This window comes from Maylandia zebra, linkage group LG7 (assembly GCF_041146795.1).
Source record: "Maylandia zebra isolate NMK-2024a linkage group LG7, Mzebra_GT3a, whole genome shotgun sequence".
NCBI classification, from domain to species: Eukaryota; Metazoa; Chordata; class Actinopteri; order Cichliformes; family Cichlidae; genus Maylandia; species Maylandia zebra.
Genome location: NC_135173.1, coordinates 26872165 through 26885669, shown reverse-complemented (window position 1 = coordinate 26885669; position 13505 = coordinate 26872165). Strand labels below are relative to the sequence as shown.

General features: G+C 39.0%; 1 protein-coding gene across 5 annotated transcripts in view; it reads right to left on the bottom strand.

Moving 5' to 3' along the window:
* Nucleotides 1-13505, bottom strand: part of pot1 (protection of telomeres 1 homolog) — a 57564-nt gene that overhangs the window by 36535 nt on the left and 7524 nt on the right. For 4 of the 5 annotated variants that reach the window (XM_076886147.1, XM_012920451.4, XM_076886148.1 and 1 more), the window contains exons 2-5: nucleotides 12818-12955; nucleotides 10077-10149; nucleotides 8912-9012; nucleotides 1307-1414 (exon numbers count right to left, since the gene is read on the bottom strand). In XM_076886147.1, coding sequence (XP_076742262.1) covers nucleotides 1307-1414; nucleotides 8912-9012; nucleotides 10077-10149; nucleotides 12818-12931 — 396 coding nt within the window. In that variant the 5' untranslated portion in view covers nucleotides 12932-12955. The remainder of the gene's footprint in view (nucleotides 1-1306; nucleotides 1415-8911; nucleotides 9013-10076; nucleotides 10150-12817; nucleotides 12956-13505) is intronic. The other variant, XM_012920450.4, reaches the window with a different exon arrangement.

The following is a 13505-nucleotide window of genomic DNA, read 5'->3' as shown; positions in this document are numbered from 1 at the left end:
GTTGTGCCTCTTCTTAATGACGGTATCTTAACTAACAACCCCAAGTACCAGATTCAACTTGTAATTGGCTAAAAATCACTTAGCCTACTGGTGAGAGGGACGTTGTTAGCTTTCCACATTTCGACACTTCAAATGCTTCAGGAGCTTTCCGCTCAGCACAGCATCAGCACCACGGAAATACAGAGATACATCCATAGACAGAATTCACAAGATGTTTTTGGAACTTTCAGGTGTATGGACCAATATTTTATTTTCTGATCAAACCAGAAATCTTTAATGAGCAGTTAGATTTGTCTCGCATTAACTGGCTGAGTTAATGCCAGTTAATGCAACATCGAAGCAGCTGGAATCCACAGCTGTGCATGTTCATGGAGCTGCATTTTCACCTGCTGTGCATCACTACCTAACAAGTTTAACTGTCTTCAGAACATTGCAGAGGCCTTATTGACAGTATTTGGCTCTACATATCTGTGTGAGCAGATTTTCTCTCACATGAGTGTCCTCAGGTAGCCGTCTGAATGCTGGACACTTGGAGACCTGAGTCTCTGAGTGGGAGACCAGAGATCAGAGTGTATTAACAAACATGCCATATTGGCCCAGTTTATTTTTCTTATCATTGTTGTGAGGAGACCATAAATAGCATTTGTATTTTCTGTTGTACAGTTCATTTGCTGTTATGGAGTCTTTGTTATGGATAAAAAGTGTCTTTTTTTTGTTTCAAAATAGCTGATAACTATTCACTGATAGCTGCCAACATCTGCGAACAAATATAATTCTATAAAGTGGTTCTATATAGTGTGTAACTGTTAAGACAGAGCGTTATTAAATTTATTGCTAATGCAATCATATGGCACATTGACTTCAGAGGAAATTTTAAATGGCACTCATCATCAGAAAGGTTGCCGACCCCTGTTTCAGTTAATATTATAATCTTGATTATTTATGATGAAACATCATGGAGTTATTGAACTTAAAAATAATTTTATAATATATATATATATATATATATTTTGTTTTTAATTTTTTGTTACATTAGTCCCTTTTACTTTTGTCACCCAATGTCAGCTGACATAGGCTTCAGCCCTCGAAAACCATATATTGGACAAGTAGTTAAGAAAATTGATGTAGGGATGATTAGTGTTGCTTTTTAAACACGAAAATATATGAGTCAACATATATAAAAAGTTCTGAAGAATAAATTAAAGACAGGGAGCATCAAAGAACTGTCAAATTGTGAATATGAAACAGAATTTTTGCATTAATGCCTAATGCTAATGTATACATTATATTAGTTACTGGTCCTTACATAAATGCAGGCTCCATCTTCTGTTAGCAGCAGGTTACAGGGGTGCAGATTGTCCTTATGAACTGTGGGAGATTTGCCCACAGTGAAGCCAGAGGCCACCACTACATCCTGTAAGAAAACACAAGATTAAAAAAACAATAACAGGAGAAATCAGAAATTTAAACCCAGAGAGCTGAGAGACAAATCATGCAACTTTTCTTCCAGAGGGAGAATTGGAGCAGCAAATATTGCGCCCTGAGAGACTTTTGTGTTGGGAGCAAGACGTCAACACATCCCACAGATGATAAGCTGGTGAGAAAAGTGTAGATTGTCTTTTGTTTGGCATGTCAGCTACCCCAATATGGCTTCAAAGCCTCCCCTCAGGGCTGACAAGGGGACAGCAGATACTCTGAATAATCATGTTACAGAGACACAGCCTGACAAAATCTTTGGGATATATGGCTGAGTGCAACAGCTCAAGCTGTGATGACTTCCAGCCTTTAACAAGCTTTATGGGAGCTTTGAGTTCCATGAAAATGCTACTGTGAGGAAACCAAAAACATAGTGATATGCAGCTGGGGAGGATTATCGTTGATGTACTCAATGTCTCTGCCCTGGACACAAACAAATTCAACTCTGCAAAAATGTCACAGATGTTATACAGTACAGTATCATAGCAGACTGTCACAGTGAGCTGGAGCAAAACTGACAGGAGCTAACCGAGATATTTTAGTGTTACACTTGAAACGTGAGGAACTAATCAGGTGAACAGAACAGAACTCACCATTAAAGTCTACTCTTTAAAGCTATTTAAAGTGTTAAAATCCAGTCTTTAATATTACCAAATGGAGACATGTCCTGGAGACATGACAAGTCTTTGCTCTTTGCAAATATTTGTTATTACAATAAAATAAAATTCATAAGATAACATTGATAACGTATACTTTATACTATTGTATTTTTTAGAGCATAAGATTCCATTACTTCAACCAATCAAAGACACAAACACAACTCACCACTGATTTCTTCAAATACTCTATGTGCAAAGTGATTCAGCTAATCAAAACAAAAAAGAAATAATTTTATATTCATCCACAAATCACACGAATGCCCCTCAGCTCATTACACATTTAAGTAACAGGTTTTATGAAAGAAAATTATAATTTCCATTAGGGGTGGGCGATAGAAACGATGTACGATAGAAACGATATAAATTTGGCCAATGATAGAGATTTTGACTATACCGTGATAGGGCATGTTGATGATGCCATCACGCTGTGCCTGTTTTGATCGAAAGCATCGCAGCAGGTAAAACCATTATCATCTGCAAATTATGCCGATCGACAGTCATAGCAAAGAGATGAAGCACTTTTGAAATACGGGGAAAGGCAAAAACTGCGCTTCCTCCACTTCCGTAACATTGATTCATTAATGTTGAATTCTCTCGCAGCTGCTCTATTCCCATGTTGTTGCAGTATATTAATAACTAACCTCGTATTGTGGATGAATAATCTCAGTTGTTCTCCTGACTGAAGTTTGGCCCGTGTACAGCATCCTGCTATGCAATTGCATTTGTCCCTGACCACCAGAATCCCTCACGTTAACTTTTAATGAGTGGAAAAAAAAAAGTTGGTGTTCATCCTCCAGCTTCACTGTGCTAATGTTATGCTAACGTAGCTGTGTCGCTAGCAATCACTTAGCACAACATTATATACCAGGTAGTCCAACTTCAGTAACCCTGGAAACGCCACTGCTGTTTAGTTTTCTGTCTTCATTATTTTGGAAGTGGTATCAGAGCTGAACGTTTTAATTAGTTTCAAAAATCTCTCAGTCAGAACATGGTATGTCATGTTTAGGTGGAAACTAGCAAGCTAACTTCCCGTTAACTTGTAACTCCGTTAAATTTAATAAATTCTGTTTTCATGGATGCATGGATGTTAAACTTAATTGTTACACCTGGTAAAGCAGCAATGCTGATGATTTTACTAAAGATGGAAGAATTTAGACTTTTTAACTCTCAGTGTTCGTTTGACTTTGGGACCTGGGGCGGACGGAGTTTTGGACCCAGATTACTCCGCGAAGCTCCTCACTATGGCAGCCGTAATGCTCTGACAATCCATCAAAACATTTTTAAACAGATTTCTGCACGTCAAAAATCGGTTCGAGGTCAGTAAGCACAACCAGAATTCACACATAAGGCACACTCGATTTTTGAGAAAATTAAAGGATTTTAAGTGTGCCTTATAGTGTGGAAAATACGTTATACAGAAGAAAAGAATATATCGCGGTATATATCGTAACCGCACGTGCTTCAAATTATATCGCAATATGGATTTTAGACCATATCGCCCAGCCCTAATTTCCATTTGGAAATAACATAATACAACTCATTACAAAAATTGTTCCTCATTCAACACTCTGTAAGTGTCAGTTCTTAGTTTCAAATGAGCAGGGTATTGAACACCCTCTCTTTGGTGGGAATGAAAAACTCCCTTTTAACAGGAAAAAACCTCTGGCAGAATCAGGCTCAGAGAGGGGCGGCCATCTGCCACGACCGGTTGGCGGTGAGAAGAGGAAGACAGGACAAAAGACATTGTATGGGAGAGCCAGTGATTAATCATAATAATTAGACCAAGATAAAAGATGGGTGAGGGTCGGCAGTTTCTAAACCAATCATCTGCCAGTATTCCTTAAATGTATTTACTGTAGGGGTTAGTCTTTAATGAATAAAAGTATTTTTTTTTATAAAGTAACATCATAGATAAATTGAATAACTTCAGAAATAACAAAAAAAATATTATTATGGATAGTTTCATTTGGTCTCTCACAGTTGCGGCAATCATTGGCAAATCCCAAACCCTGCATTTAAGTGTTCACTAAAGACTAATAACAACTCACTAATAACAGCTAGAACAGCTCAAATAAAACCAAAGCCAAATCTTTTTGGTCAAAAATGCGATATGGCTTGTGTTCCTTAGACTTCGTGAAGACATTTGATGTGAACATTATTTTAACATTTTTTTCTAAATGGTGTGATGAGCCTCCTAATCTATTTTGTTAGGTTATGTCACTCATGGAAGGAACGAGGAATTTCTAGCCAACTGGTTGTCATCAGGAGCTAATAATAAAGGCCATTATAAAGCACTGACATGTTTTTCTCTTGCTGCTCCTCACATGGTAAACAGCCTCCCAGTCTGATAGACCCTCAAGCAAACACCTCACCACTGTTTACTGATTTATGACCCGTTTCTACCTTTTGCAAATAAAATAGTTAATGCGTAACTTAGTTGTGTGGCCTCCCAATTTTGTTGCAAAGTAGAGCCACTTGTAACACTGGCAAACAGTACTGACTGGAAATAGCAAATATACAGTTAAATATTTGGACACAGATCCCTTTTTTCTAATTTTGATTCTGTACATTAACACAGTAAATTTTAGGTAAACAACTCAGATGCAGTTGCGGTTTGGCTTTAATTCAGTGGGCTGGACAAAAAGATTGCACCAAAAATGTGGGGAACTAAAGCAATTTTTTAAACACAATCCCTTCATTTCAGTGACATCACCAGATGTTGGGTTTCCTCCTTTCTAATGCTCTGCCAGCCTTTACTGCAGCGGCTTTCAGTTGCTGTTTGTTTCTGGGCCTTTCTATCGAAAGTTTAACCTTCAACAAGTGAAATGCTCAGTTGGGATCAGGTGACTGACTTGGCCATTTAAGAATATTCCACTACTTTGCTTTAATAAACTCATGGGTTGCTTTGGCTGTATGTTTTGGGACATTGTTCATCTGTATAATGAAACTCCTTTATCAATTTGACTGCATTTAGCTCAATTTGAGCAGACAGTATGTCAGACAGACACCTCAGAATTCATTCAGCTGCTTCTGTCCTGTGTCACATCATCAACTCTTTCATGCATGATTTATGATAACCTCATCTTTAGCCATGAAAAGATGAATAATTAGGGATTAAATAACAATAATTACAATGAAACATGTCATATATCTATAGTAACATTAAACGACCAGTGGATGGCAGGGTATTGAGTGACACATCAGTGTCCAATGTAGTGGTTTATGTACAAGTATACCATCAACACTGACACAAGTACAATAAAAACAGTCTTTGAATAGCTGTCCACTGTAGTGACCGCTATGCATGAAAGGGTTAATAAACACTAGTGTCGATGGCAGCCATACATGCCCAAACCATCGCACTGCCTTCGCTGTGTTTATGATGTGGTATGCTTTGGATCGTGAGCTGTTCTACACCTTTTCCAAACTTTTTTCTTGCCATCATTCTAGTAGAGGTTGATCTTGATTTCATCTGTACAAAGAATGTTTTTCCAGAACTGTGCTGGCTTTTTTAGATGTTTCTAACAAAACCACTCCTTAGTTTTTCAATGTAAATAATAGAGGTGGGAATCACCATACATCCCACGATACGATATTATCACAATACTCAACGCACGATACGATATTATTGCAATTTTTTTTAAATATTTTGCGATATTCAGATTCTGTACATAAAGGTAAACTTTATCAATATTCATTTTATCTAATATCAAAGTCTCACACTCAGTCTTTCTCTCATTTCAGTCAGTTTTATTGTTGACAAACTGAACGGTTTGTATTACAGTCTAGTCCAACTTAACTGAATGCAACCATCTGGTATAGCTATTCTGAACTATGCAATTTATGAAAACTACCGTATTTTCACGACCATAAGGCGCAGTTAAAAGTCTTAGATTTTCTTCAAAAAGTACAGCGCGCCCTATAGCGCAGTGCGCCCTGTGTGTTGTAAGGAGGACGTAGTAGAGAACACCATGAGAACGCTAAAGGGTGAAGTGTGGGCGCAACCCTGAAAATGGCAAAGAGACAGGCTTATGAAGCACAGTTTAAACTGAAGGCCATCAGCTACGCGGAGGAACATGGAAATCGAGCAGCGGCGAGAGAATTTAAGATTAACGAATCGATGGTTCGCAAATGGAGGAAGCTAGAAAACAAGCTCCGGCAGGTCAAGAAAACGCAGCTGAGTTTCCGCGGACATAAGGCGAGGTGGCCCGAGTTGGAGGAAAGACTCGAGCGGTGGATCATCGAGCAAAGAACGAGCGGGAGAAGCGTTTCGACGGTCACCATTCGGCTAAAAGCAGTTTCACTTTCACTTTTTATGAAACGGTGCCATTTTTCCATCCGGACCAGGACTACGGTAGCGCAGCAACTTCCAGCGGATTATAAGGAAAAGCTGGCCATCTTCTGCTCCTACTGCAGCAAACACATCGGCGACAAAAACATCCAGCCCAGCCACATCACAAACATGGACGAGGTCCCGCTCACTTTTGACATCCCGGTGAGTCACACTGTGGAGAAGAAGGGGACCAGCACGCTAGCGATACGCACAACGGGGCACGAAAAGTCTTCTTTTACTGTTGTGCTTGGCTGCCATGCTAATGGACAGAAACTGCCGCCTATGGTGATTTTTAAGAGAAAGACTTTGCCTAAAGAGAAGTTTCCAGCAGGAATCATCATTAAGGCAAATGAAAAGGGCTGGATGGATGAGGAAATGATGAAAGAGTGGCTGAGGGAGGTGTATGTAAGGAGACCAGGTGGTTTTTTCCACGCATCACCATCGCTCTTAATCTGTGACTCTATGCGTGCCCATCTCACAGCCGATGTGAAAAAACTAGTGAAACAAAGGAACTGTGAGCTTGCTGTCATTCCGGGAGGCCTGACAAAGGAATTCCAACCGCTGGACATCGGTGTGAACCGCCCGTTCAAAGTAAGGCTGCGAGCGGCCTGGGAGCGATGGATGACCGATGGAGACCACAGTTTCACCAAGAGTGGAAGGCAGCGCCGGGCGAGTTACGCCACAATTTGCCAATGGATTGTAGATGCTTGGGCTAACATGTCTGCTGGCACTGTTGTTCGAGCTTTCGCAAAAGCCGGCATCGTTTCCGAGGAGCCGCACGGCACGGAAAGTGACTCTGACAGTGAAGAAAGTGAACCTGGCATGTTTGATGGCGATTTAGCGCAGCTGTTCAATTCAGACACAGAGGATGAGGACTTCGATGGGTTTGATTGATGATAAAAATGTGAGTACCAAACTTTGTTTTGCTCCTGCTTTATTTTTAAATACGCACACTTGTATGCTTGTCTGTTGTTGATGATGACGATTATTGGTAATAAAAATGTGAGTACCAAACTTTGTTTTGCTCCTGCTTTATTTTTAAATACGCACACTTGTATGCTTGTGTGTTGTTGTTGATGATGACGATTACCGGCAATAGAAATGTGAGTAAGGTACTGAATTCAGGTTTGCTCCCGCTTTATTTTTAAATACGCATACGGTACTTGTATGCGCCCTATGGTCCAGTGCGCCTTATGTGTGTGTTAAATACAGTAATGGCACACATAACTGAGACTGCGCCTTTTAGTACAGTGCGTCTTATGGTCGTGATAATACGGTATGCAGCCCATTCAGCAACTGAAGAATTTGAAAGTAAATTAAAACAAAATATAATTTTACATTAAATAAAAAAGTTTTAAACTTAATTAAAATAAAACATGTCTTAAATTAAAATAAGTAAACTGTCATGTTTATTGCTGCCAAAAAACAAGTTAAACACATTTGGACAGTGTCAGGATTCTTGCTCAGAAAAAGGATCAACATGCTCTGAAGTCAGAGCATGTTCCAGTCCACAAAAACTTTTTTTGTAACAAAATATCGATTTCTGCTGTCCCTGTATCGATACATGATTAGCAAACAAAATATCACGATACTACACAGTATCGATTTTTTCCCCCACCCCTAGTAAATAATACAAACTTTAAAATGCAACATTTATTACTCCATCTCATTCAGCCTTGATGCTTTGTGAAGACAAAAGTCTAAAATGACTTAGTTTTGAAGATTCAGAGTAGGGCTGTTCGATATATATCGGATGACGATAAAAAAAAACATCTATAGTTTCATTTTACACTATCGTTTGTTTCGTGGTGTCGCAAAATAAAATGTTTACGGCAATATTTTCTCATCGTTTTGATGATCACTGTAGTGGCTATATTAATTTCTTAAAGTTCTCTCTTTCTCTTATATTTTATATAACCACACTACTGACAGACAAGTGCCTGTTTTTATGTGTTGTTGTTAGCAACAATGACGGTAACAACATCGCGTTTCCGCTTGTTTGTGTTCCACATAAACCTTTCATAATAAAGCTCAAGATCCTGTTGAGACTTTTCAAAATAAACTGAATCACGTGAAAGAGCAGATTATTTACGGATGAGAAGTAAAAAAGAGCCGGCAGGTGGTAAAAAATAAACCTTAGACTCAAACGTTAGAACAGGCTTTTCCCCGCAGCACGCCGTGTAATAAATACTCACAAAGAAAACGGCGGCTGTTACAACTTATGTCTAAAAATGTATCGTTTCATGCATCGGTTAAAACACTCGACTCCAGCTACATGACGCGCAGCTGGAAACACTTCCCGCAAGTCGAGCTGCCCGAGATTCACAGAATTTACAGAAAATGTTACATTTTTTTTGATTTATATCGTTATCGGGACGATAGAATTCTTATATTGGGATATGAGATTTTGGTCATATTGCACAGCCCTAATTCAGAGACCTACCCCTTGGTTGGCAGACTGACTGAAGTTCTTGGCCAGTGATCCAAACAAAACAACATTGACAGATGAGTTCTGAGATGAGCTGTTCAGCATGGAATCTTCTTCTGGAAAACATCATACGAATGTGTTAAAACTGGAAAGGATAAGGGCAAAGGTAAATTCAAGGGGTCGAGCTGCAGTCTAAGTACAAAAGCCAATAGTCCTTGGCTATGCCTGAAACACCACATTTATGAGGCATTCTGGAGGTGTCCTAATCTCATGATCAAGCCACCTCAACTTGTGATGTGGAGGAGCAGTAGCTCTACTCTGAGCCGCTTACAAATGGGCAAGCTTCTCACCCCAACGCTTAGGTTAGTCCAGACACACTTTGAAAGAAACTTATTTCTACTGCTTCCATCTGCATTGTTTTTCTTTTGGTCAATGCCCACAGCTTGTGGGCAAAGGTGACAGTAGTAACACTGATCAACCTGTAAATTCACAGCTTTGCTTTCTGCTCTTTACCAAATTCATATAGTTGCATCAAACCATTTTTCAATCTTCTGTTCCACTCTTCCTCTACACATGAATAGGAAGCTGAGATAATGTATGTGGACTCCTCCGCCTGAGGCAGAAACTTCAAAACCCTAAGTGAGCAAATCCATTCTTTTCCAAATGAGAACACTGAACTCAGGCCCAGTGAAAGATGAAGAACATGGGTCTCATGGTAAAATTCAGTTGATAGTTTATATTATGTACAGCAACTATAGCTAGAGCTACACTATTAGGCTACTTGAATTACTAGTTATAACTAACACTGGGAAACTATTGTAATAGATGCCTAAAGAGGGTATACTAGTTCTCTTTGGTGTGTGCGATAATAAACTAAATTTCTTCGTATTCTGAATCGACTGCTGGACAACACAAGAAATCTGTTTAGTCAGATGTAATTAAACAGTGTCTTACTTAAAAACAAATTATAAAATGAAAAAAATAAAATAAAACGCAAACACTTATGTACACAATGTCGAGTGCAAAAGTCTCTCTAAACGAAACTAAATTTTGACATGATAACCAACCACCACATTATCATAAACACATGGAAGGTAATGGGAACCGTAAGTAAAGGCATGACAAAACACACACATATTTGAATTTATTGACGGACAGCTAATACTTGTTTAAACATTACCTTGGATGACCATCTTCAGGATAAAACTGTCATTGTTCAATGGCACTAGCGGCCCCTTGTGAACCACTTTCCCCTGTAAATTGAAAAAAAAAATCCTGATGTGAAAATGAACTCAAAAGCATTTTGCTGTGACTGACGTTCTGCAAAATTTCCTGTCAATATATCAAAGCCAAATCTGAAAACCAAGCAATGTTAATAAGACCTTGAGAAATGGGCCAGAGGACAAAAGGTGATTGTGCTTATATCACTGCTGTGCTCTAAATCATGAAAAGATGGGGACTGGAAGCTAGAAAGTGAGAAAAATGCACTCTGAACTTGTCACCTTATCTATATACATTTCAGGTCTTATTTTCTTTAATTCTAATAATTCCAAATTATTTCTCATTATAGTTGACTGTTGGCAGAGTGCTATATCAAAGCATTTTGATTGAAACATGCCTGGAAGAGAAGTGTGTGCTAGGAAAAGGTCAAAAGGCAACAGAGATGATTTCAGTCTTGACAGGGTTGTCAAGAAAAGTCAATTCAAGAAACTAGGAAGCTTCATAAGTAGTGGACCGAGGCTGGTGTCAGTGCATCATGAACCACCACGTACAGAAAGGGGCTTCTTCAGGAAAGGAGCTACCACTGTTGCATTCCTAATATCAAGTATCTTTGTAGATTTTGTTTCTAAATCAAGGTCCTGGAGTCTGGGTGAAGATTGAAGAGGTACAATTTACTTTTATCTGAAAAGCCTTTGAACCACTGAGCAACAGTCTATTTTCTCATCTTAGAGTCTAAGGTGTTTGAAATTCAGTGTCAAAATTCCACAGTCTGTGATGATTTGAGCTTTATAGAAATGCCAACTTCATTTTCCAGCAAGACTTGGTGCCTGCCCACAGTGCCAAAACTTCTACCATATCTACCATGTTGTTACCCTGACTGGTCAGCCAGCTTGCATGACCTAAACCCCACAGGGCCTCTATGGAGTACTGTCAAGAGGAAGATGAGTAAATGTCAACTTCAAAATAAAGAAGAGCTAAAGGCCGTTATCAAAGCAACGTGGCCTTTAGTAACATCTCAGCTGTGCCACAAGGTAATGGCACACCACACTGAGGTAGATATTTGTGGAAAAGGAGTCCCAACCAAGTAGCAAGTATATAGATGAACATACAGACAGCTTTAGGGTCACAATTTAAAAAAGAACAAAAAAAACAAAAACATTGTCATTGATGTTTTTGTTTTTTTTTTCTTTTTTTTCGCCTGTCGCATTTGGCTCTTTTGCCATCAGAATTATTGTCTAAAGGCAAAGAAAGATGCCCAATGGATTTACTTTACCAAATGGACCATCCCAGCCTTGCCGTAATGGTCTATTTGATTCACCTTTGCTTTTATTGATTTTTTTTATTTTATTTTCACTTGCTAAACACGGGACAGATTTCACTGGGGAAAAGAAAAGGGAGAAAGAAAAAGGGAAAGAAAAACAGCGGGGAAGTGTCATTGATCATTTTGAGATTAAAGTTGAAATGCTATTGAGAAAAAAGAGAAAATGTAGAGATTACAGCTGTTCTTCCAACATAAGCCGCCACGGTTACATTCTCTGAGTTAATCTTACTTCAGAACCAGTTTTAGTAACAAGAAAGGAAATGATTTCTCTTTTAGCACACAAACATATTGTAGTGATCAATATATGGACGTTGAAAAGATGGTTTAAAAAGCTGCGCCTGGTCAGATTGGGGGGGGGAACACACACACGCAAAATTAGAAGAGAGAATTTGTCCAAAATGAAATGGCTGGCAGTGGACAGATGCAAGGCTATCAATGGTTACACCTTGTGCAATAAAGAATATTTATGTTGTATCACAAGACGACTGATCAATTTGTTTCACTAACTCTCTACACACAAGGCATTTTGTAGAGGCTATAGCGCCCCTGGCAGTTTGGCTTGAAACAACAACAACAGTAATCTATGCATTTCGACTTTTTTTAATATAGCATTTTTTCTTGAAATAGAATTACAACTTTACAACTCAACTTTAACAACTAAACTGAATTTATTCTCAAAATGATCAATAATATTCTTTTCTTAAAGTGGCCCTGATACTCCTTTGTAGAAATTTGACATTTCTATATTGTAATCCATTTCTGGTTTATATAAGGAAATATTCTAATAATCTGAGATACTTGATTTTTGATTTTCATGAGCCACAATCATAAAAATTTAAATAGATATAAAACACTGATATATGCACATATGAATAAATTCAGATGCAACTTCCAGGTCAAGTCTATTAGTTACATTAATACACTTTCCAGAGTTAGGACTATACATGCTTTGCGCACAAACGATGTCAACTCCTTTATGTAATCTTTAAGATTGCAGGTTTTTATACTGGGTGAGTCTGGGTGGTTGTATTTATGGAGTTAAAGCAGCTACTTGGAAGGCTGGCGGTTCAATCCCTGCTCCAGTCTGCATGCCTTAGGCAAGATACTAACCGGATGCATTCATCGGAGTATGAATGTTAGACAGAATGCAATGTGATGTAGAAAAAAAGTGCTTGTGACAATGAGAGATGCTCAGGTAGAGTAGAAAAGTGCTATATAAGAACCAGGCCATTTACCATCATCACACAATGTTCATTCTGCTAGAGCAGTACAAAGCCATTATTGCTTGGGACACACAGATCTTATTTGTGTACATACACACACACACACACGTTCATGGGCACTTTATATATTTTGCTTTTAGGCTTGCTGTAACAGACCTTGACTATTTTGTCTGTGACATCTGTGCTGGTGGTGATGAGAGAGATGGGAATCCTGGTCAGATGTGCTGGTATCTGAGGCCCCGTACCCTCCAACAGCACATGGACAGGCATGACATCAAGGTGAGACCTGAGAGGCTGAGATAGAAAAAATTAAATAAAATAAAAAAGGACAAGTTTAGTATAATTCCAGTCTGCCACCAATCCAGTTGACAAAAGTGAATGTCAGCAGCTTCAGACCTGAATGTGTCATCCGCCCAAGAATATAGAACCCGCAGCAGCTGACAGACACTGATCCACTGTGTGATCAGTTTGTTTAAAGTCTGGTTGAACCTTCCTCTACCACAGACAACTCATTACCTGAACATACCTGTGACAGGTACCACCAGATCCATGTCAACAGTACAGCAGAAGGATTCAAATCTTTTAGGCATTTCAGAGAAAAACCCAGGAAAAGTATTGGCCCTGTTCATAGCAGGTAACATGCTGCTTCATGTCAGAGCTGGTTAGTTTTATCTCAAGCACATTTGACTGGCGAGTCCCTTGGTGGTACCCTAACCAAGAGAAGACAGCAAAGCAGGAACAGCCTGCGAGGCAGACGAGCTGTTCAGCAGAGCGTGTGCTCAACTGCTCAGTCAGGTGGAAACTCAACAAGGGTAAAAAAACACCATCAAATAAAACTCTCTGA